At 45.7% G+C, this 22,500-nt stretch overlaps 1 protein-coding gene across 1 annotated transcript in view; it reads left to right on the plus strand.

The window, feature by feature from the left end:
• The first annotated feature begins 1,891 nt into the window (after positions 1-1,891).
• fgd5a (FYVE, RhoGEF and PH domain containing 5a) overlaps positions 1,892-22,500 on the plus strand; it is a 39,719-nt gene continuing 19,110 nt past the window's right edge. The window contains exons 1-7 of the mRNA XM_056605564.1: positions 1,892-2,598; positions 4,768-7,549; positions 15,575-15,692; positions 16,728-16,786; positions 17,139-17,169; positions 20,533-20,684; positions 21,210-21,366. Of these exons, the coding sequence (XP_056461539.1) occupies positions 2,589-2,598; positions 4,768-7,549; positions 15,575-15,692; positions 16,728-16,786; positions 17,139-17,169; positions 20,533-20,684; positions 21,210-21,366 (3,309 nt within the window). The 5' untranslated portion in view covers positions 1,892-2,588. The remainder of the gene's footprint in view (positions 2,599-4,767; positions 7,550-15,574; positions 15,693-16,727; positions 16,787-17,138; positions 17,170-20,532; positions 20,685-21,209; positions 21,367-22,500) is intronic.

Consider the following 22,500-nt stretch of genomic DNA (forward strand, 5'->3'; position numbering starts at 1 on the left):
CAACACTTTCTGATTCACTGTCAGCACTGATGGTTTTAATTAACCCTTACGGCATCAGCCTTTTATAAAGCAATCAATCAGACTGACTAGGTATTTATAAACCGACGGCTCATTTGAGTCCAGGCAAGCAACATGAATGCTCACATTGTTGTCCTTGCGCAGCTGAAGTGTTCATGCTAACTCTTCATAGTAAAGTGTTTTAAGAGTGCAGAGGTGTTACGACGAGCAACTTTAAAGTTCACTGTCATCTAAACATGAACAAAACATTGAGCATCAATCAATTGCATAAAAATGTTTCAGAGCTCCTCAAAATCTTAAAATAAGTTAATAAAGTCTACTTATTTCAAGGGAAGTCTAATGGGCAGTAAATACAGTAAGTGTATTCATTCAGTTGTTCGGAGAACCTTGAGGACATTGGAAAATGTATTGCGGAAAAAAATGCAGCAACATGTTGCAAACAAACCTTATTTGCTAATGGATATTTACGTTATAGCAAAAACAAGTTGACAAAAGTTTGGACTCAAGCTGTGTTGCTGGACCAGTGACAAGGTGCAGTGTGTGGCCACGGGCAGTCCAGGATATTTGTGTCCTCTGTCCAAAAACATGTTTTGACCGTATGTGCCACATCTGGAGGGATATTTACTCCTAGAGCCATTCTCTTTCACACACGCATGACACAATCGCTCTTGACAGGTTGTATTTGCTCACGCTGCAGAGGCAAAACATATTTTGCACAAGTGAAACGGCAAAAAAAGGTCAGATCCAGCAGTAGTGAATAGAAAATTCTCTCCCGAGAGCTGCAGGCGCTGCCAAAAGTCAAGACGAGATCTATCTTTAGCGCTCGGCTACAAGAACAAAAGGTTATATTACTGCAGCTTTCGGTGTGTCACCCAACTGGCACATTTAAAACTGTCACGGCCTCAGCACTCAGTAATGGCTTAATGATCAGTTTTGGAAAAAATAAAACCAAAACAAGTGAGTCAGACAGGATCATTGTGTCGTTTTGATTGCTTTAACACAGAATGCAATGCATCAATTAGATCACCTTTAAAGGCGCGATGAAAACTTCAAATCCTCAACCATTTTATATTTTTATTTATTCTGACTTAACATTGTATAATAAAGCTATATCTGTGCAGTTACAACTTTAATCCAAAGTAAGTAGAAAACAGTACTTCAACCCTATTCCCACACTGGACTGCAGGGCTCCTGCCCTCTGTCTTTGCTCTTCAGTCTCATATTCAACAAGCCATCTGGAGTGGGGATTTGTCTGCGTGCGTAATGTGTGCCTCTGCGAGGGAGCTGGTGCCCTGCAGTGATATGCTGCACAGGTGATCCTTCCACTGCCTTGTCGACTTCCAGTACAACTGTGCCACAACGTCCCTACGGTGAGTTGGAGTGTCTGACCTTCACGTGCATACAGCAGAGGAGAAGTGAAGGAGAGGGTTTCCCTAAATGAGAGGTGGGGGTTGGGGAGGGGGGAGTCGTGTAATTGGTTGATGATTCCATTCAATTGTGGGCCCCCCCACCCCGGGCGCACACACGCGCACACACACACACACACACACACACACACACACACACACACACACACACACACACACACACACACACACACACACACACACACACACACACACACACAGACACACACACACACATCCCATTTTTAACCCCCCCCCACCTTCAACAGCCATGCACACCTCGTACACATCCAGTCAATCACCTTCATTAAAACTTTACCTAAGGGGTTAACATTGACAACCATGTCCATCTGTTGCTAAGGGAATGTTCCCTCTTGTGCAGGAAACAGGGAGAGCAGTTTCCTGTTATGGAGAGAGGTTTTTAAAGGCTTTCTTTCATTTAATCATGCAGCAGATGCAGGGGCGGGAAGCCCAGCCAATAGCAGTAGTCGTGAGGTCCGAGAGAAACTGTTTTGTAAACTGCCTTTAGGAACTTCTGTGATCCGATTCTTGATAGTCGGGAAATATCAATGAACATAACATGTCCAGTAGAACAAGATTAAGCCAGGAGTTATCATTTCAAGCATTGTCTTTGCGATATAGAACGAACTGGTTGGGTTGGCAGCGGTAGGCCTACTGGTATTATTAGAAAGAAAATCCACGTGTGATACATCATTCATACATTTGGAGTGCGAGTATTTGGACTGCGACAAATTGTGAAAGACATGGGTAATTAGCGCGGGAAGCCGGGCTCAATAGGGAGATCCACTACAAGCACTATTGACGGTTGACTCAGCTGACGGCGGACTCCATGTGGTGATGCATTCGGTGTGGGAGCCTACCATTCGTTCAGTGGGTTTGGTCAGCAGTCTGTGTGTGCGTGGTCGTTCAGGAAGCGTGAAGGAGGAGCGCCTCCTGCCTCATCTCCAGTGATGCTCAAGTCCGCCGGCCCGAACCAGAGGAGATGCGACTTCGACAAGTCACTTACTTATTCTCCCAATAGACAGAAACACGTTTACGTCTTCCGTTGAAACTTCGTTTTCGACGGGATTTTGGATTTATAGCCTGTAATGGGCGCGAAAACATGTGGATAGTAACGGGTCGCCCAGCGGATGATGTGCCAAGATGAACGCAGGTTTGTTTTAAATGATCGATGACCCCGGAGATGTCTAACTTTAGCTTTTGACAATAGGCGGATTAAACTCTGGGCGCGCGGGCGCTTTGAGGAGAAAGCCGCCAATAAGTGTACAGCAAAGTACAGTATTTTATTTACCTTGAATAATTACTTTTATGGATAATTAGGCTAATAATCATTACGATTGGTAGACTATAATTGCCGCAGACCTATACATTCATGAAGTATAAATACGAATTTCGTTTTGGATCACAGAATACAATGTGACAATTTTTGGATAAATTAATCAGCCATTAAATACATGAATGAGTTGGATCTATATTGGCTTGACTTGATTAAAATCCCTTTATTGAACAACCCTCTCGGAAGTTGGTCAGGAAGGCATCGTATAATTGAAGTAGGTCTAATAGTAAACGGTGTAGGCTACAATATCTATAAAAAAAAAAATAACATTTACTTTTTACAAATGGTAAACATGTCATAATATGATATAAAACCGGTAACGGAATGACGAAAGAAATGTGTTCTCTAAGGCAACATATGTCTACTGAGATTATCAAAATCCCATGTTATATCGATGCTAAAACTATTAAATGTTAGGCGTTTTAGGGTAATACTTCTTTATCATCAACTCCGAAATCATATCCTGTGAGTCTGGAACAGTGACTGTATCTTCCTTTGTTTTTAAAACATTTGTTTGAATTCAATTCTTGTTGCATAATTCATATCCTGTTGTTGCAGTGTGGTACTTTTGGACTCTTGTTTTCTGTTTTATTGTTCTTTGACTCAAAGGACGTTTTCAGGAGGAAAAAAAAGAGTGTGTGTGTGTGTGTGTGTGTGTGTGTGTGTGTGTGTGTGTGTGTGTGTGTGTGTGTGTGTGTGTGTGTGTGTGTGTGTGTGTGTGTGTGTGTGTGTGTGTGTGTGTGTGTGTGTGTGTGTGTGTGTGTGTTTGTGTGTGGAATTAGTGAAGAATAACAAGAAGGAAGTCCATTTGTGTTAGTAAAGGAGTGACGGGAGGTCATGCTGATAATAACCACCTACATACACACACGCACACACACACACACACACCCACACATGGACACACACACACACACACACACACACACACAGTGTGTGTGTGTGTGTGTGTGTGTGTGTGTGTGTGTGTGTGTGTGTGTTATAGTGTATGGGTTCCCGCATGTCTAGCAGGGTCTTCCAGACAGAATAGCTGACCAAAGCACATCTATGTATCCAAAAACAGAGAAGTACATAGAATACACAAACAATGATGTCTAGACATCTGGACTGAGAAAAAAAGTACTAGAATGAGAGAAAGAGAGAGTGAAAGAAAAAGAGGAGAAAGAGAGGAGAGAGGGGAGAACGAAAGGAGAGGGAGACAGAGAGATAGAGAGAAGAAAAAGAGGAGAGAGAGAGAGCGAGTGGTAGAGAGAGAGGTGAGTATACACAGATAGATCAGAGTGCACACAGGGTTTAATAGGATGTGCGTCAGGGCAGGTACTAAATAACAGGAAGTGACAAGGGTGCATACACTTTGTGGAGTATGGGTGTGTTTCATGACATCACTAAATCGCATAACCTGCTCTCCTGAATGACTGAGATGTTTTTTCAGGCTTGAACTGTGTCGTTCAATCTATCGTTAAGACTATATTTCACATGCAGAACCTTAAATCTGTCCCCTGACTTCAAACGATGTAAAACATGTCACCAAATCTCACATGGTGGAATGCCTGATTGGACTAAAATAGTCAGTGTTAATGCAACGCCTTTACGAAGCATATGTGTTAAGTTTTATTTCAGCAAGTGATGAAAGCAAGTGCCAAAACTCCCAAACACCCTAAAGCGTTAGATCAGGATGGAGCAGTTAGTGTGAAAGGCTGTATTACTATTCAAAGCTTTCAATGCTGCACAGCAATATGGGAAGCAGTTATACCTGCATGCATCATTCATCACAGTGAGTGTAATGTAATGAACACTGTATGTAAGATAATGGTATCTTAGACAATAGGGTTCATTCTCATATTAGAAGACTAGGCTCAAATCTTCTTTAGTTTTTTGTCAAATAATATACTTGTTTCTACATGTTATTTTTCATCTCTGCTTTGCAACTTTGTAAAATGGAATATTCCTTGTCACACTATTTTTCTCTTGTTCATTTGTTTTGTACAGATCTTCAGAATCCACGTCAAGTCCAACGTCCTAAGAGCTGCAGTCACCTGACCATCAAGGTCCAGTCCAGGCTGATGTCAAGGTCACGGACTCCCAGCAGTGCCTCCAAACCCTCTGTGGCTCCAAAGCCCAGGCCCCTCTCTGATTCCTACCTCCATGGTTCTCGACCGAGCCTCAGCAACGGAGACCTAGCTCACTCTGACGGGGAGACTGACAGTCAATGTGTTGCGGTTGTGAAGGAGCGGGAGGAAGAGGAGAGATACAAAGCAGAGGAGACACATAATGGGGAGGGCAGAGAAAAGGACATAGAAACTAGTGACAATACTGCTGAAACAGAAAACGGTGTCTCTTTGGACACATTGAAAGGAGCTGATGAAGCTTGTGATACTACTGACAACGACATCGCTGAAGACTTGAATTCAACTGGACTCTTTCGAGATGACACATTGCTGTCCACTGACAATGCAGTGGACGACCGAACGTCAACACTGTCTTCTGCAAAAACTGAAACAGATCTTGAAACAGATGTTTCTGGGGAGGAGGAGGATAAAGATGCTACTACTGAACCTACTGAAATGCTTTTGGGGCCCAGTGAAATCCAGCATGAAAATATAGAAGAAGAGTGTATCAAAGACAAGGACCATGGACTTGTTGACGAGAACAAAATATCCAATGGGGTCCTTTTGCAATGTGAACCGTCTGAACCCACAGATGGTAAGATGTGTTCATGTGACGGGGAGGTGATAAGATTCACATTTGGCAGCAACTTGTGCGCACTTCCGACAGTTTGTGAGGAGACCCCTTATGACCTTACTGGCCCCACAGATTGTGAGGAGACCCCTTATGACCTTACTGGCCCCACAGATGACGGCAGTGACACGTGTGAATCATGTGACCTCACTGAGGCAATCGATTGGCAACCAGAGCGAGCCACTAAGGACCCCTCCGGGCGGTTCCGTTTTACCGCCAGCACTGAAGACATGTTTGGGCCTTATGCGGTCATTGAAGCATTGCCAGATGACCTGTACAGCATTGCTGACCCTGATTGGGGTGAAGATGACATAGATGATGAAACACCAGATCCACTGGAGACTGTTTCCGGTGATTCTAACCAAGACCACCTCCCCCATGTGTTGTCGGATGTGGATGTGGAAGAGTCAGAGGACCCACAGGCACCAGGGGATGAAGAAGTAAAGGGTGATGGAGAGCAGCCAGTGATCAGCCAAGACAGTGATAATGCAAAAGACACTGAGTCGGTTGATGAGTATGCAGACATTGAGGATTCACTTTGCCCCGAGGTTGATGATTCCCAGCAGTTGGAGTGCGTCTCCTCAGAGGATTATGTGGAGATCGGTGATGACGACGAAGAAGACGACAGGGATATGAAACCCATTAAAGGAAAGAGTGTGAAGGAAAGGACAGCTAAGAGAGAGCAGAGAAACAGCTGCCAGCCGCGTCTCAGGTTGTGCAACATCACAGTGCCAGTGGATCTAGAGCTGGGCAGGACCCCTGAGCTCGCCAACAGAGTGGTCTTTGCCCACACCACTGAGGCCTTTGAAGAAGACATAGAAGAACTCGATTGCCACATAGTGCCTTATGATGATGATACAGAGTCAGATAGTGACGAGCACATATATGAAGAGGCTGGCTTTGACTCAGATGGAGAGAATTTCATATCACTGGATCGCAAAACCATTGTAACACGATCCCGGTCCTACTCTGGAAAGGTTTCTAGTTTTGTTCCTGAGACGGTTCCGGAGGAGACGGGACCAGAATATCAGACTAATGACTACTGCACCGTCGCCTTGGATGTAAATGGTGAACCTCTCAATCATCTCCCGGAACACCAAGAAGTAAACCGCCTCATCCCATCCCTGAAACCTCGGCGCTTCCTGTTATACTCCCGTTCTGCAGAACTCTCACAAATGTCTCTGGGTTCCCCCACAGACATTGACCAAACCATAAAGGACGGCGGAAGAATGAAGAGTATGGATGAAACCATGTCCCTCCCATGTATGATAACTTCTTCTGGGAGCTTCTCTCAGCGTAGCCATCAGTCGTCCAGTGGGGTCTCCACCCCAACGTCCATGGTTGACATCCCCCCACCCTTTGAGTTGGTGCACATCGCCAAGAGACCCGTCACAAAGAGTTCACCCTCCCTCCTGATTCAGCACGACACCACAGACATGCCAAAGAAGAAGAAGTCTTCCTTCAAGCGCTTCCTGGCCCTCAAGTTTAGGAGGAAGACGGAGTCGAAGGGGTTCATTGATGGCAGCGTGCGCTCTTCGCGTTCTTCCTCGGAATCAAGTCACCACGGCCCAGCGAGAGTCATCGAGCTGGACCGCAGAAGCACCGGTAGTTCCCCTCAGCTCCAGACTGGTCTTCTGAAGCCCCAGCTGCGTTCAGACCTACCCTCTACCCTGATCCTCTACAGCGATCGCCAGAAGAGGAAAGGGGACCCCTTCGGCCGCGGCGTCTCACGGGTGGAGTCCTTTGAGGAGCGCTCTCGGCGGCCCCTCATGCCCCTTCCTCTGACCAAGCCGCGCTCCATCTCCTTTCCCAGCGCGGACACCTCGGACTACGAGAACATCCCGGCCATGAGCTCCGACTATGAAAACATCCAGATCCCGGGCAGACCCACCCGATCGTTCACCGTCACCGAGTTCTTTGAGGACCCAAACCGCGCGACCATGCCCAGCAATGAGAATGACGGCTATGTGGATATGAACAGCTTCCCTGGCATTGACAGCACACCTCACGTCCCTCAAGACGAGACTGAAAGGTAGGTCAACTATTCATCCAAACTCCTTTGAAGACACATCTGTGGAGGTAAAATGTTCCTTGTATCATACCGGTTTTGTTGTTGGGTTTTAAAATGGGGTCTGAACAGTTTGAATTTCATTTTCTAGGAAAGGCTTTTGCCATCAGATCCAATGCATTAATTGCCTTTAATGTTTGTCAGGGATTACTTTCTATTGAAGGACCTTCTTATTAGAGAGGTGACATATTAGGGGAGCTCCCTTCTCTTATCTTATATAGGCAAACCCTATACAGTCTTTAATGGACTGAATGGGATCTCCTCTAGTATGGTCTTCAGTGAGAGATGAGCAGCCTGGTGTGCCAGGCACCGCTGGCTTCGGGAAGATGGACAATGCTTGTGGGAGAGCTTACTCCTGTTTCTCATTTAGAAGAGTTGGAGGTCACATCTGGTGCTGCTGCACGCCATGACGTGGATATCACATCTCTGAGAGTGGGAAAGCCTTGTAGTAAAACTAAAATGCCCACAGAGTTCATTTTTAATCTAAGTAATTATAAGGTGCAATTAAAATGGACAAAAGGCCAGGGTGAAAGGACTTGGTGGAAGAGGAAGTGAGATAATGATATGATTATGATTGGTTGGTATAGACAATAAGATAAGGGGTGGGTGAAAAAGGTTTTTAAAAAAAGATAGAGAACAGTATATTATGGTGGTATGGTGGACTAGGGATAGTGGTGGTGCTGTTCTATGTTTCGGTGTGTGTGCGCATGCATGGGTACCTTGTGCCTGTTTGTGTGCGTAGGTCTGTGTTTGTTAGTCTTTATGCATGGGTGCTTGAGCATAATTTTGTGTGTGTCTGTGTATGTTTGTGTATGTGCTTGCCTGCATGGGTGTTTTCACATGTGTTTATGCGTGCGCTTGTGTGTATGTGTGTGTGTGTGTGTGTGTGTGTGTGTGTGTGTGTGTGTGTGTGTATGTATGTGTGTGTGTGTGTGTGTGTGTGTGAAAATGTGTGTGTTTGTGTGTGTGTGTTTTGTATATGTGTGTCGTTTGTGTGTGTGTGTCTGTGTGTGTGTGTGTGTGTGTGTGTCTGTGTGTGAGTGTGTTGTGTATATGTGTCTGTGTGTGTTTGTGTGTGTTTATGTATGTGTGTGTGTGTGTGTTTGTATTTGTGTATGTGTGAGTGTATGTGTACATTTGTATAAGTGTGCTTTTGTGTGTATGTCTGTGTGTGTGTGTGTGTGTGTGTGTGTGTGTGTGTGTGTGTGTGTGTGTGTGTGTGTGTGTGTGTGTGTGTGTGTGTGTGTGTGTGTGTGTGTGTGTGTGAGTGTGTGTAATTGCGCTCCTGTACGTGACACTACGTGGTTAAGTTTGGGAAGGCTCTTATTAAAGTGTTCCTCTCCAGAGTGCTCCTTCCTCTCCCTGGAGGTGCTCTAGGTTTACAGCAGTGTGTGTAATAGAGTGAGGAATTACTGCAGTCGGAGGGGCACCAGATTACCCCTGACTTTGTCTCTATTCCAGCCACGAGGGTCACAGCTTTGCCCAGAGTCTTAATAAAACTGGTGCGATTGATGAGCACTTTGAGAACACCAACCGACAAAGCACTGGTAAAAGACGAATTCGGACAACGATGCCTCATTTATTTAGTATATCTTGTAGCGGTTTTCAGCAACTAATCCAAAATGATAGTCGGAAAGTTATCATCTGCGGAATATTGTGTACTTATTTTTTCATGATGAAAAAGAGGCCTATAGGGCCCTGTTTTAGGACTATAAAACACTGGGTTTTGTATGTGCATTGTCCAGCTTCAAGCCATCCCATTGATGGTCCCATTGATGGTCCCATTGATGGTCCCATTGATGGTCCCGTATGTGTCTTCTAAACTAACACATCAGCCCCATTTGATACTGTTCCATTTCCAACACAATGGTGCCTTCATGAAGGTGGCCCTTCTCCCCCATGACGTTATTGATCTGGCCGCGGTGTGGCCGGGGCCTCAGACCGATACGACCAACCAGAGAGCCTATCTGTCACTTGGCCTCTCCGCATTCCCCCTGGAGACGCCTCTGTTGCCGAGGACAACCCTTTGCGCCTTGTGTTTCTTTCTTCCTGTATATGTTTGTGTGTGTGTGTGTGTGTGTGTGTGTGTGTGTGTGTGTGTGTGTGTGTGTGTGTGTGTGTGTGTGTGTGTGTGTGTGTGTGTGTGTGTGTGTGTGTGTGTGTGTGTGTGTGTGTGTGGGTGTGTGTGTGTGTGTGGGTGTCTGTGTGTGTGTGTGTGTGTGTGTGTGTGTGTGTGTGTGTGTGTGTGTGTGTGTGTGTTTGTGTGTGTGTGTGTGTAAACACGTTAATATATGGATTTGTGGGTTTGTTTGAATGTTTGTGTGTGTCTGTGTATTTGTGTATGTGTATGTGTGTATATGTATGTATGTGTGTGTGTGTGTGTGTGTGTGTGTGTTTGTATGTATGTGTGTGCCAGTGTGTGTGTGTATTTTTCTAGTATGCGTCAATGCATCCAACTGCACATACCTGCAGTTGTGCCAGGGGTATGTGCTTGTGCATACATAACCATTAAACAAGTGTGAGTGTGTGAGTGTGTGTGTGTGTGTGTGTGTGTGTGTGTGTGTGTGTGTGTGTGTGTGTGTGTGTGTGTGTGTGTGTGTGTGTGTGTGTGTGTGTGTGTGTGTGTGTGTGTGTGTGTGTGTGTGTGTGTGTGTGTGTGTGTGTGTGTGTGTTTGTGTTTGTTTGTGCCAGTGTGTGCACAGGGGTTGAGCTATTGATGTTGTCAGTGACTTATTAAAAACACATTTAACTGTCAACTCCACTCCCTGGACAGACTATCCAGTAAAAGTAGATTGTTGTTGTGGTTGTGGTTACCGTGGTTACCACACTATACCACACGCCAAGGCACACAAAAGGCTAACATTTATAGAAATGAATGCAAAAGAAGGGTTAAAAAAGCTGCTCCATGCGTGGTTTGTTTTCCCCTGCTGTGATTAATGTATACCAGCATTCAAACACAACTTCAAAAAAAGGTTTTAACACTAGCGAAGAGGGGTCCTCATTACCAAGCCATCTAAGGCTACCGAGACAACAAAGAGTGATTATTCATCCCAGGCCGGCTGTGACATTGCTAATGATTCAGAGTGATTCTGTGTCTGTAGCTGTGTTCGAAATCGTTCCCTATACACTCGTTCCCTATTCCCTATATAGTGTACCTGATATAGTGCACTATATAGGGAATAGGGAACGAGAATTCGGACACTACGCTGAACATTTCTAAACGTCATTTGCGTCAGTAAATGCACCGGGTATTTGTGTGACGCAGACAGATGCGCCCACATCAAGTAAACAAACCGGGCACTCACGACGAAAGCTGGAGGTTGTATTGATGTGGAATGTTACATTTCCTTGTTTAATTAATTTTGAATGTTAAATATTCTATGTTAAATCCCAAATAAATTGTTGACATTTCTAAACGAAAGCCAGAGACTCCATCATTAAATGTATTCGTTTTCGCTGTTATTCGGCTTCTTCTTCTCCCCTGGAAAAATACAACCGCATTGCATTGTGGTATACGGGAGTAACATGTAGGGAACATCGTATGCACCCTATTTTAAGTCCACTATATAGTGCCCTATATAGTGGACCACTGAGAATTCGAACACCCTAGAAAATGGCGTGCACCCTATTTAGTGCACTGCATCCATGATAGGGAACGATTTCGAACACAGCTTGTGTGTGTGTGTCTGTCAGTCTATATGTGCATGTGTGTGCCTGGGCATTCGTGCCTGTGCCATAATTCAGCACTGCTTTATCAAACATGGCTACCCAGTAGAGGATGTTGTGTCAGCAGTTATCCTCCTGTCTGACAGCCTCATGCGATTAATAGATGAATGTTGTTGATAATGCCATTGGGGGCATTGTCTCATTGGAAGTAAATGTTTCTTTCTGACTTCAGTTTCCCCACCGAGCTAGCATTGAGATCCAAAATGGCCGCTAGGGCACTGAGGCCGTTGTGTCTCTTGATACACCAACACAATAGTGGTGTTAACGGCTGTAGTGCTCGATGACCCTTCTCAACAGCTCCAGCCCAATAAGCCATTTAGCAGCCGCTCCTGCGGCTTGTGTTATGTTAGCGCACCCTTGGACCAGCCATCTTAAGTACTGGGTGGTGGCTCTGTGCAGCGGGCGGTGAGGTGCTTGCCAGGGTGTGCCCGTGGCTCGGCCGGCCCCATGCCAGCAGGCTGACTCAGGTCATTGCCAGGTCACCCCAGGGGAGGAAGCGTCCAGCCTAGAAGCTTCCCCATCCAGTGTCACGGCCCAGCTCAGGAGGACTAACCACGGCCAGAAAACAAACGGGAAACATAAACCATAACAACCTAGCATTGTGCATTAGGATCGCTTTAAAGACATATATCTCCATCTGACCTAGAAAGGCTCAACCGATACAAAATGACAAAGTGTGCAGACTTACAATGAGGTGCTGGGTGTGGGTAGGTGCATGATGGCGTTATGTGGTGTGTGTGTGTGTGTGTGTGTGTGTGTGTGTGTGTGTGTGTGTGTGTGTGTGTGTGTGTGTGTGTGTGTGTGTGTGTGTGTGTGTGTGTGTGTGTGTGTGTGTCTGTGTGTGTGTGTGTGTGTGTGTGTGTGTGTGTGTGTGTGTGTGTGTGTGTGTGTGTGTGTGTGTGTGTGTGTGTGTGTGTGTGCGCATCTTTGCGTGCGCGGATGTGTGTGAGCTGAACTAAACACAGGAAAAATGCTGGCTCTTGGAGGATTCTGCTCAGGGGCTCCTCGGTGCAGTGATTGCACAGCTGCTGCTTTGACTCCAAGGAACCAAGTGTGAGAGAGAGAGAGAGAGAGAGAGAGAGAGAGAGAGAGAGAGAGAGAGAGAGAGAGAGAGAGAGAGAGAGAGAGAGAGAGAGAGAGAGAAGGGGGGAGGGAGAGAGAGAGGGGGGGAGAGAGAGAGAGAGAGAGCGAGAGAGAGAGAGAGAGAGAGAGAGAGAGAGAGAGAGAGAGCGAGAGAGAGAGAGAGAGAGAGAGAGAGAGAGAGAGAGAGAGAGAGAGAGAGAGAGAGAGAGACTGAGAGAGAGAGAGAGAGGGGGGGAGGAGAGAGAGAGAGAGAGAGGGAGAGAGAGGGGGGGGAGAGAGAGAGAGAGAGAGCAGGAGAGAGAGGGAGAGAGAGAGGAGAGAGAGAGGGGGGGGGAGAGAGAGAGAGAGCAGGAGAGAGAGGGAGAGAGAGAGAGAGAGAGAGAGAGAGAGAGAGAGAGAGAGAGAGAGAGAGAGAGAGAGAGAGAGAGAGAGAGATAGACAGTCAAGCCCTGCAGACCTACCAGGAGGGCGCCGTCGCAACGCCCTGTTTACAGGAAATGCTGGACAAGGGGTGTGGGAAGGGGGAAAGGTGGGGACAGATGAGGAGGGGTGGGGGTGTGGGGAGTTACCACTGCAATTCAGTAGGAAGTCTCCAGATGGAAGCGGTGGAGCTAAGGTGAAACCTGACATGGAGATCCGGACAAAAGGTCATGGCTGAGACAAGTGGCCGGTGTTGCTGACTTTATCGGATAGAAAAAGGGGGGCAGACGTTGATTTCTGTCTAGTCCCTTGTGGGAATTGTCAAGTTCGTATTCAAAGCATACCATCATAGTATAAGCAGTAGAACGGCTGCCTACAGGACAACCACCACCACATTGATGGTGTGAGCAGAAATACCAACTCCTACGATGACACACACGCCAACTGGTACCACAGTCTTGAGAGGAGGCAGACCAGGCTAATGAAGCTCCACAGCTCTTCTTATCTCCGAGGATAGGATCATTACAAGACGAGAATAGATGCCAAATATATCATTTTATACTCAATGTTTAGCTCAGTTAAATTGGATATAACAAGCGTAATGGAATTGGCAGGGAAACACACAGCATATGCGTGGTATCGGACTCATTGCACCTGTCTGGGAATGTGACACACTAGATTTAACTTGGTGCTATGAAGGACATTAGGCGATTTAACTTTAGGACATTACCAACGGCTGCCAGAATGTTGTTTTCGGAATGGTCTTGTTGAAGTGCCTCAAACTGTGCTTGGAACTTTACAAATGGCACGTTCTAGGTAAAGCACTGGAGCAAGAAAATAATCGGACACATTGTTTTTGTAAATAAATAAGATAGATTGCAAATGGAGATTTGGCAGGTTGAACAATAAAAGACCCAGATGCCACTTAGTGCCTCTCATGAAATGTATTGTTATCTCCGCAGCGCTGGCTATTAGCTCAGGTTGTCATCCAGTACCAGATACTCTTGTTGTAATACGCTTCTTGAGGTGGCCAATTGCAGGTTCCAAGAATAAGTAAAAAGGAAGTGTGTTAATTATTAATGCCACTTTTAGTGAATTGTAAGAAGTTTACACGTTCCTCAAATATAATGAGCTAAAACGTAATGTTGTGAGAATAGTTTGCGATAATTAGAATTGTTGTTATGCTCGTTTGAATCAGCCTGCATATTTTATTGAAATTATTTAATAGCATAGCACAATATTCTATTGCAGCTAACTACATTGTTCAAACCCAGTGCAGTGCATCTCTTCAAGATTGACAAATAATAGGAATAATTTATTGAAACCCAAAACTCAATAGCAATTCCAAAGTAATATCTCAGTGTCAAATTACTCAAGGCTAACGCAGACAAACTAGTTTTGTTAACGTATATAAGCAGCCAGATAAATAAACGCAGGGTTCGATATTCCAGACAGCGCTAATAAAACGACGGTGCGATACAGTTCTGAAATCCGATTACTCTATCCCCAGTTTAAACCAGCCTACTCTACTGGCCCTCCCAGTCCAAGCCAAGATGACCTGCTCTCTCTGGGGGCAATAGACAACTATGAGTAATGTGCTCTGGGTGCCTCCCTCAGAGCATTGGCCAGAGTGTGTGTGTGTGTGTGTGTGTGTGTGTGTGTGTGTGTGTGTGTGTGTGTGTGTGTGTGTGTGTGTGTGTGTGTGTGTGTGTGTGTGTGTGTGTGTGTGTGTGTGTGTGTGTGTGTGTGTGTGTGTGTGTATGTGTGTGTGTGTGTGTGTGTGTGTGTGTGTGTGTGTGTGTGTGTGTGTGCGTGTGTGTGTGTGCGTGTGTGTTTGTAAGAGAGGGAGAGGGAGATAGACAGAGCTACAGAGAGGGAGAAGGAAAAAGAGAGAACAAGATAGATAAAAGAGAGAGTGGGGGGAATGAGAGAGAGGGAGAGAGAGCGTGAGAGGGGGAGAGAGGTAGCTGCGCTTCATTAAGGTTGACAGTGTCTGAGGGAAGATTAGGTTCAGCAGGGAGCTGTGTTAACCTTTGGGTGTAGAGAGCCGCCTAATAGCCCACTGCGGTCGCCTCCCACCAGGGGGCCATTCAACCCACCAATATTAAACTTCTTTCATGGCATTAAAGAAAACGTGTTAAGTCTGTTTTGCCGAATTCAACAGCAATACACAGAGGATTTTCCTCTTCAAATGTTGAATGTTGATCCACGGTCATAAGGAGATTATAAAGAACACAGCTACACACATAAATAGTATTAAATCCGATTTTTGGGTCAGATGCGGTACCAAGTATTCATAATAATCGAAAGGATGTGGTTGAAAAATGACCCACGCCCACATACGTGTGTACTGAAGAGCAGGGTAGTGTGGTGAACGTACGCTTCATAAGATGATGCTACGCCTGGGTAAACCTATAGACTGTAGATCTTATAGTCCAATATGTTGTAAACAAGTGGATTCTTCCTGTGTTGACAAATGACGATCTTTAAGAATTCTGTAAACGTATCATAATAAAATGGTATGCTTTGTGGGTTTCAATTTCTTCAAAAAGGTTAGCGTGACGATGCGATACCAGCTAAACGGTTACCTTTAGCATCCCCTGTCGACCCCCTAGTGCCCATGGCTCTCATTGCCCTTCCATGCTCGCGTGCCATATTCTCTACTCTCTAGTGTTAAATATTTATGCCTGCCAAAGCTCCCTGAGCGGTTTTTAATGAATCTGTAATGTATTTTCTACTCTTTGGCCCCACTCTCGGCAGTGCCTACACAGAGCCCTTCCCCATGAGGCCTATCTCCGCTAGCCTGTCCGCCGACGAAGACCACGGCCGAACGTCAGAGGAGGAAGAGGGTGGCATGGATCAAGGATACGATCGACAAGTAAGACATGAGCCAGCCAATGAGATTCAAGGGAACAAGCATCTTGACTTCAAATCCAGTCCATTCTTATGACTTGAGAATTAAAATCGGCCATAACTTTATCCTATTTCTACTTTGAGGCTGTTGATTAGGTGCTGTTTGTGATACATGTAAGGATGTATATCTTAAAAAAGATGCAGCCTCCTCACATTGGCAGACTGTTTAGGCACGCAGGCAGACATTTTACAGTGGCCCAGGAGTGGACCCCACCCTTCACTGTGCCACAACAATGTCTGCCCCTGGCCGCCATCACGCCACAATACACTTCCTGGTCCTCTTCTCTTTCCAGAGTAAAATTCAAATAGGTAGAAATCACAAGGTAGACAAAAATATATAGAAGAGCAAAAGGTAAGAGGAGAGGATGACTTTAAAACAATGGACAAAAGAGTGCTTTTGTGTGTGCGTGCATGTGTTTTTGTAGGTTTGTGTGTTTTTATCTGTATGTGCGAGTGTATACGTGTGTGTTGACGTAGAGAGAATATCTAATTAGTCAGAAAAAAACTCTTTTCATTGAGAGAAATGTCTCATTTGAGGACATAATGACTAATCTGTAATAAATTTGGCATTCCTCACATCCTCAGACAGAAGGAAGAAATAACATTTGAATCATATGTGTTGTGGGGAAACACCCTAAATTGCCTCAAAGTTATGTTTTGGCTGGAGTGTTTAAAGGCCGTGATTAGACTCTAAATCAGTGCAGTGTCACCAGCCGACAGATTCTCATCCATAATGCATCTACACTTAAAGGTCCTGTATTTGAGAACACTTTCACACCAAGGCTAGCCTGTACAGCTAATGAAATAATCAGTCTTATTCTGACAGTATGAATAAAATATAAAGTGAATTTTCTTATTTTCTCCTTTTTCCCCTCCCCCTCCCTTTGCCTGGCCGCGCTGCTGTTGCTCTTAATGTTGGAGAGGAATAAGTGGCCTTCTGAGAGTCTTTCACACGAGCCACGTCCATTCATCTCGCTCTGCTTTCCTCCCTGTCGTACAGATTGATGGGAGATCCCGGGCCTTCTACGTTGCCAAAGAGCTGGTAGAATCTGAGCGACTGTGAGTAGCTTGCTAATGTGCTGCGCCTTCTTGGCATGAATTATACCCAGACAGCATCGCCCACTGAAGTTTAAGAATCCGTTGCCACCTTTTTTTGCTTTTGATATAGCACTTTGTACGTTTGATCTCTGCCTTTTTAAACACAAGCAATGTTGATGCTAATTCACTGTGCAGTACGTATAGAAGCTGACGGCCACAATGACATCACACTCTCTGATGGGCTATTGAGTTTCAGTGCTGCTGTTACGAGTCATTTGTCACTTAGCTACTCACCCGTTTGGTAAACAGTGATCCGCTGCACCTGACACTGATATTGTTACACGTCTCATTATCCTCTCTGCTTCTCTTCCAGACATGTCAACGCCCTGAAGCGTCTCCAGGAGGTAAGCAAACCATAACCATTACATCGAACCAGGCCAATCCTAACCTCCCCCTCTCCCCCCCCCCCTTATGTCTGTTCCCCGGGTCTCCGTAGCCTCCTTGTTCCCCTGCCGCCGCCCCCGCCCCCTCCTCCGCTCTAAGGCTGCGTACTGTGTTCTGGTTTATCAGTGTTGTTGCAGCCAACGGCCCGCTTCCTGGTCTTGACAACATTGACATGCAGAAGCTCATAGGTAGTCGCCGCTGGTGCTGGGGACGAGACAGAGTCCCTCTCAGGTCTGGGTCCTGTTGTTGGAGCTTGCGCTTCTGACCGTCCTCAAGCACACACACACACACACACACACACACACACACACACACACACACACACACACACACACACACACACACACACACACACACACACACACACACACACACACACACACTAATGCTGTCAACCCGCTCATCTCCACACACACACACACACATCATCGCCGCCCCTACTTGGCACCAAGAGGTCACAGTTAGGAGCATGCTGGGACAGAGAGTACACTTGGCTCATCGGGAGGAAGCCGGTCATGGAATAGACAAGTCAGGTGGTAGAGGCGATGGAGATAATTGTACACAACATTGCCAGAGCGCCGTGGAACAGCAGAGGGAGTCGAGCCGGGGTTGGGATGGGGCAGCCAGTGCCATGCGTCACATGCAGCCTGCTGTCATCTGCTTCTATCGTTTTTCATTTACTGGCTGTCAAAATGAGCTTCCAGATCTCAGAGCCTGTAGAGCGCTAGACAGAGAGATGGATTTCATGGCAGCTGCTTCAAGACAGAAAAATAACATTATGATTGATAATATAGCACCTCAGTAGAGATTACATTTTGATCAAACTGGATTGTCATTTTGTCGTGCGTTCCTGTGCGTGTGTGCATGTGTGCATGAATGTGGGTGAGGCAGTTTGTGCATGAGTACATGGCCTCTGTACATCAGACAGCTAGTGTTCAGAGAGAGTGACCCATCGCTCAGCTAGTACCATATACCCTTGAAGAAGGTCATAACCTGAATTACTTTACGCTGCGATTGTGATTTATGAGCATCGGGTAAAACAGAAACCACAACTTCATGTAATTTGCAGCTATTAAACAGCTGCCTAATGCAAACAGTATACATCACTCCTCCTCTAGATGGTCTTTCTATTATAATCAACTTGAAAAAATAGAAAGATATATAGTGCGTGGAAGGGGAGCAGAGGAACGTACATAACACAATCAGATGATGTCACTTAGAATGAGCTAGAGAATCATTTGTTTGTATTTGAGTTTTCTTATGTTTTGGGAAATCCACACTCGACATTTCCTATTGACTTTGACCAAAGTCAAGGTAACCTTTGATATCGTCAGCTAAAAGTGGTGCGGCTCTATTAAGACCTAAAGGGTGACATTATTCATCAGACTGTTGCATAATGCATACATCTAATATGTTGAACCATGCATTATGCAAAAGCATTTGCTCGCGTCGCACTATTATTATTAATGGTGCAAGTGATTCCTTTACATATCGGTCACTGATACATAGACTCTGACACGAACGACACACAGTTATTACCAATTTCATTGAGGAACCACACACCCCCACACACGCACGCACACACACACACACACACACACACACATAGACACGCGCAAACACACATGCATGCAGATTAGAGCGCATACTGGGACTGTTGGGAGGGAGAAAACACATAGCCTATTGTTCCATTGTTTGATAAGGAATAACAAAATACAAAGAATTTCCAGAATGTGTCCACAAAAGAATGGGGAAGCAGCTCTGCTTTTCTGCCGGGGTTTCCCAGTAGGCCTAAGAGTATCAATACAACTGTCTTAGCCCCACGCCTTGAACTCTAGATCCTTCAACCGAGGTAAATTAATGCTGCACAATAATGTTACACATTAAGTATAGTTGACTTTGCATTACCAGAGTAACCTGTTACACATTGAGGCTGGCTGTGTAATGTAACTCGTTGACCTACTTTAGCAGTAAAACACTTTTGAATACAGAGGCTAGCTGACCGGCTTTAGCATCTACACCTGTTACACTTACAGGCTAGCTGTGTAATGCAGGTAGCTGATCTGCTTAAGCAGTAAAATACTGTTAGACATAGAGGATAGCTGACCTGCTTTAGCAGTAAAATACAGTGAGTTGTACAGGCTAGTTGCTGTCACTCATAGAAGCTTTTCTGTACGTGTGTGGTGTGTGGGTATGTGTCTGTGTTTGTGTGTAACCTGTCGGGGCCCTGCAAGAGCACGACAGGTTAGCATCTGTGTTTCTCCTGCAGAAGTGATGAATGCTAACTCTGGGCACCATCGACCGGCTCATGATGAACCGCCAGGCTCTGATGGAGCACAATGTCACCGCCGGTGTCTCCTGGGACTGGCAAGTCTCAGTTGGTTTTACGGCCACGTTTTCTCGTCGCGCACGGGCCCAAGACAGTTTCCATGCCAGACACATTATGGCTTCATGTTATATGCAGTGTAGTTCAGTCTGACAGCTCGGCCCCACAGAGACTAGCCACTTGGCTCCTCAGAGACCGGCGCTACGCACTACCAGGTCACCTCTTTGAACAGGTCCTGATGAAAAAAGACGCCTTTCTGTGTGAGGTTATTCTCTCCATTAACCGGGACAATAAATAACCTTCCGAACAGATTTTTTACTCTCCAAGGCAAACTCTATAACTCCTTTTGTGTTTGCCCTTACGTTCACTACCACTGCAGCTATTAAATACCATTCAGCTTGGTATTATTTAAGTATTGAATGTGATCCCTTGAGTTTTCAATTGCCTTGAAAATCATCTACGTCGGGCTGCATTCTGGGCACTGTGTCGATGGGTAAGTGAACGCTCGGTGCCAGGCAACAGAGAGGGAGAGAGCCTTCAGTGTACCAAGGTTGTTATGCAACCACACCTGGTGTGTAACTCATTTGCAGGCAATGCCTCCCTTCCTGAATGCTTGGACAGAGGCTGGGTGTGTGTTTGCATGTGTACATGTGGGGGTGTGGGTGGGGTGGTGGTGATGGAGGTCATGTGGATCCGAGAGGGTCGGTGGCAGGAAGGATGTTTAGGAACATCTGACCTTCCCCCCTTCCTTCCCTTCTTTCTTGTTCTCCGGCTGAATGTTGCCCATTCCTCTGCACATTTTCTAACGGCCATGTTTGGGTCTTTCTTCATCAGCGATTACTGTTTCTCTCTGCTCTCTTCTGTCTCTTACAGGAGACACACATCCAATCTCTTAAATATCTTTCGATCTTTGTCTAGCTCTCTTTTCCCTGGCGCCTTTACATAGCTGCTTCTTCTTATTATTTCCCCCCCCCTTCTTACTCATTTCCGTGTGCAGGACTTCAGGAGGGTAGTGGAGGCGGCGGTGGGCGAGGAGGGAGAGCCGGTGATAGAGCAGCAGAGACTGGGGGAGATCCTGGGCGTGCTCCCCAAGGTGTACAGCATTCACAGCAGCATGCTCACGGAGCTGGAGGAGCGCATCAGCCAGTGGTGAGCGCCGCCACGTTCCCCTTCATCCTTCACCCATCCCACCACGTAAAACACACCTTGTTTTAACCCGGGGCCATGCATAAAAATGCAGAGGTATTACAATTATGTATCCTTTTTCATTGGCACCGTATTGAATTTGAATCTGCTTCTCTTTAAAGCGAGATAACGGCAAGGGTCATAAAACATACAGAATGTATACATGGGGGGAGGGGGGCAATTCACCAAAGGTACTTTAGTTATAGATATATAAGTATGCAGATTTACATCCTGTTGAGGTGTCTTTACAAGCATGATGCTATGCCTCAACCTGCTCATTAACGGCATGTATCTGAATAAACGTGACAAAATTGTATTGGAGCAAAGCATTTAAACAGAGCCAAAATGATCTATCTATCCCCCTTTTCTCCCCATTGTTATTGACCTAGCGTTAATATCACACTCTCCTTTATCGGGTGACAGAGAAGGGCAGAAGACATACCACACTGCCTCCCCCCCCTCACTGTCAAGCCCCCTGCGTGTGTTCAGGGAGGAGAGCCAGAGGGTGGTGGACGTCATCCTGTCGCGGCGCGATGACTTCGGGGTGTTTGACGCGTACATCTCAGAGTACGACCGCAGCATGTCCTTACTGGAGGAGAGCAACCGGAACAACCCGGCCTTCGCTGCTGTTGTCAAGAAGTTTGAGGTAAAACATTAACAGACTGGAGCCTGAGCCGATGTTGTCCTACCTGTTGTAGGTCTATATATGCTATAATATAGGGAAGATAAAGGGATTCACTAATGATTATCGTTGCCTTTTACTCTTATTATCATTATATGTTTACAATAATCAAAAAATCCGGTGTGGAATAATTGTGTTTCAGACTTTGTATGAGACAAGCTTTACTGTCTAGCAAAGGGCTGGTATTTCTCAGAAGAAGTCAGGGTGTTGTAGGTGGACGTTACCCAGTGTGGACTAACTGGGGTTTTATCTTCGCCAACCTCTATATTTACCCAACATTTCTTTTAAACCTTCTCTGTCCTGCTTTCCTCCGCGGGATGGGCCTTTATGTTGCCATCTTGTCAGAAACAACACCCTGGGATCTCATCTGAATTAGTCCCACGTAATACAGAGCAGATTGTCTGGGAATCACCCCTCTAGACCTTGTCTGATATGGTCCCACTCATCCGCATATTGGACCTGGTATCTCCCAACCAGCACGTTATCATCGCCGTCCAAATGGGAACCGTATGGTAACAGGGAATAATGATAAAGACATTAACCATTATGAAGCCCGTGACAGGATATGAAGGGAGCCTGCGGATAAGACTCTAGAGATGCAGGCACACTGATTTCTCATTTCCATGCAGCCAATGAACTCATCTGTAGAAACTTTTTGTTTATCGAAACTGAATGTCTCTTCAACAGTTTGCCGAACATCTTCGATTTAACTATTTAGCCCGGTTGGCTGTGTTTGTTATTGCATATGTGGTGCGGTTTTTGTTCATTCTTTTTTATTTTGCAAGCAGTATCTGCCTAAATGTTGGGATTTTTGACTCCCATATGTTCCATTCCATCCTTTTTTAAGTAGATTTCTCAAAATATTGACAAGGTTTGGGCAGTTGATGGGTAATGCTCATCTTCCACCTTGATTAATTCAGTTCTACTTAATGTTTGATTCCACGAGGGAATAACACTGTGTCATACTTGATCTGATCTGCTGGGATGGGCTCAGGCACACAGTCCAGGTGCCTCTCCATTGATTATAAAAGCAACACGACAAGCCACCAACTGTCTCCCCTCATGAATATTCATCCCCAGCTGCCCCTGTTCATCCTG

The sequence above is a fragment of the Gadus chalcogrammus genome, chromosome 13 (assembly GCF_026213295.1).
Source record: "Gadus chalcogrammus isolate NIFS_2021 chromosome 13, NIFS_Gcha_1.0, whole genome shotgun sequence".
Lineage (NCBI taxonomy): Eukaryota > Metazoa > Chordata > Actinopteri > Gadiformes > Gadidae > Gadus > Gadus chalcogrammus.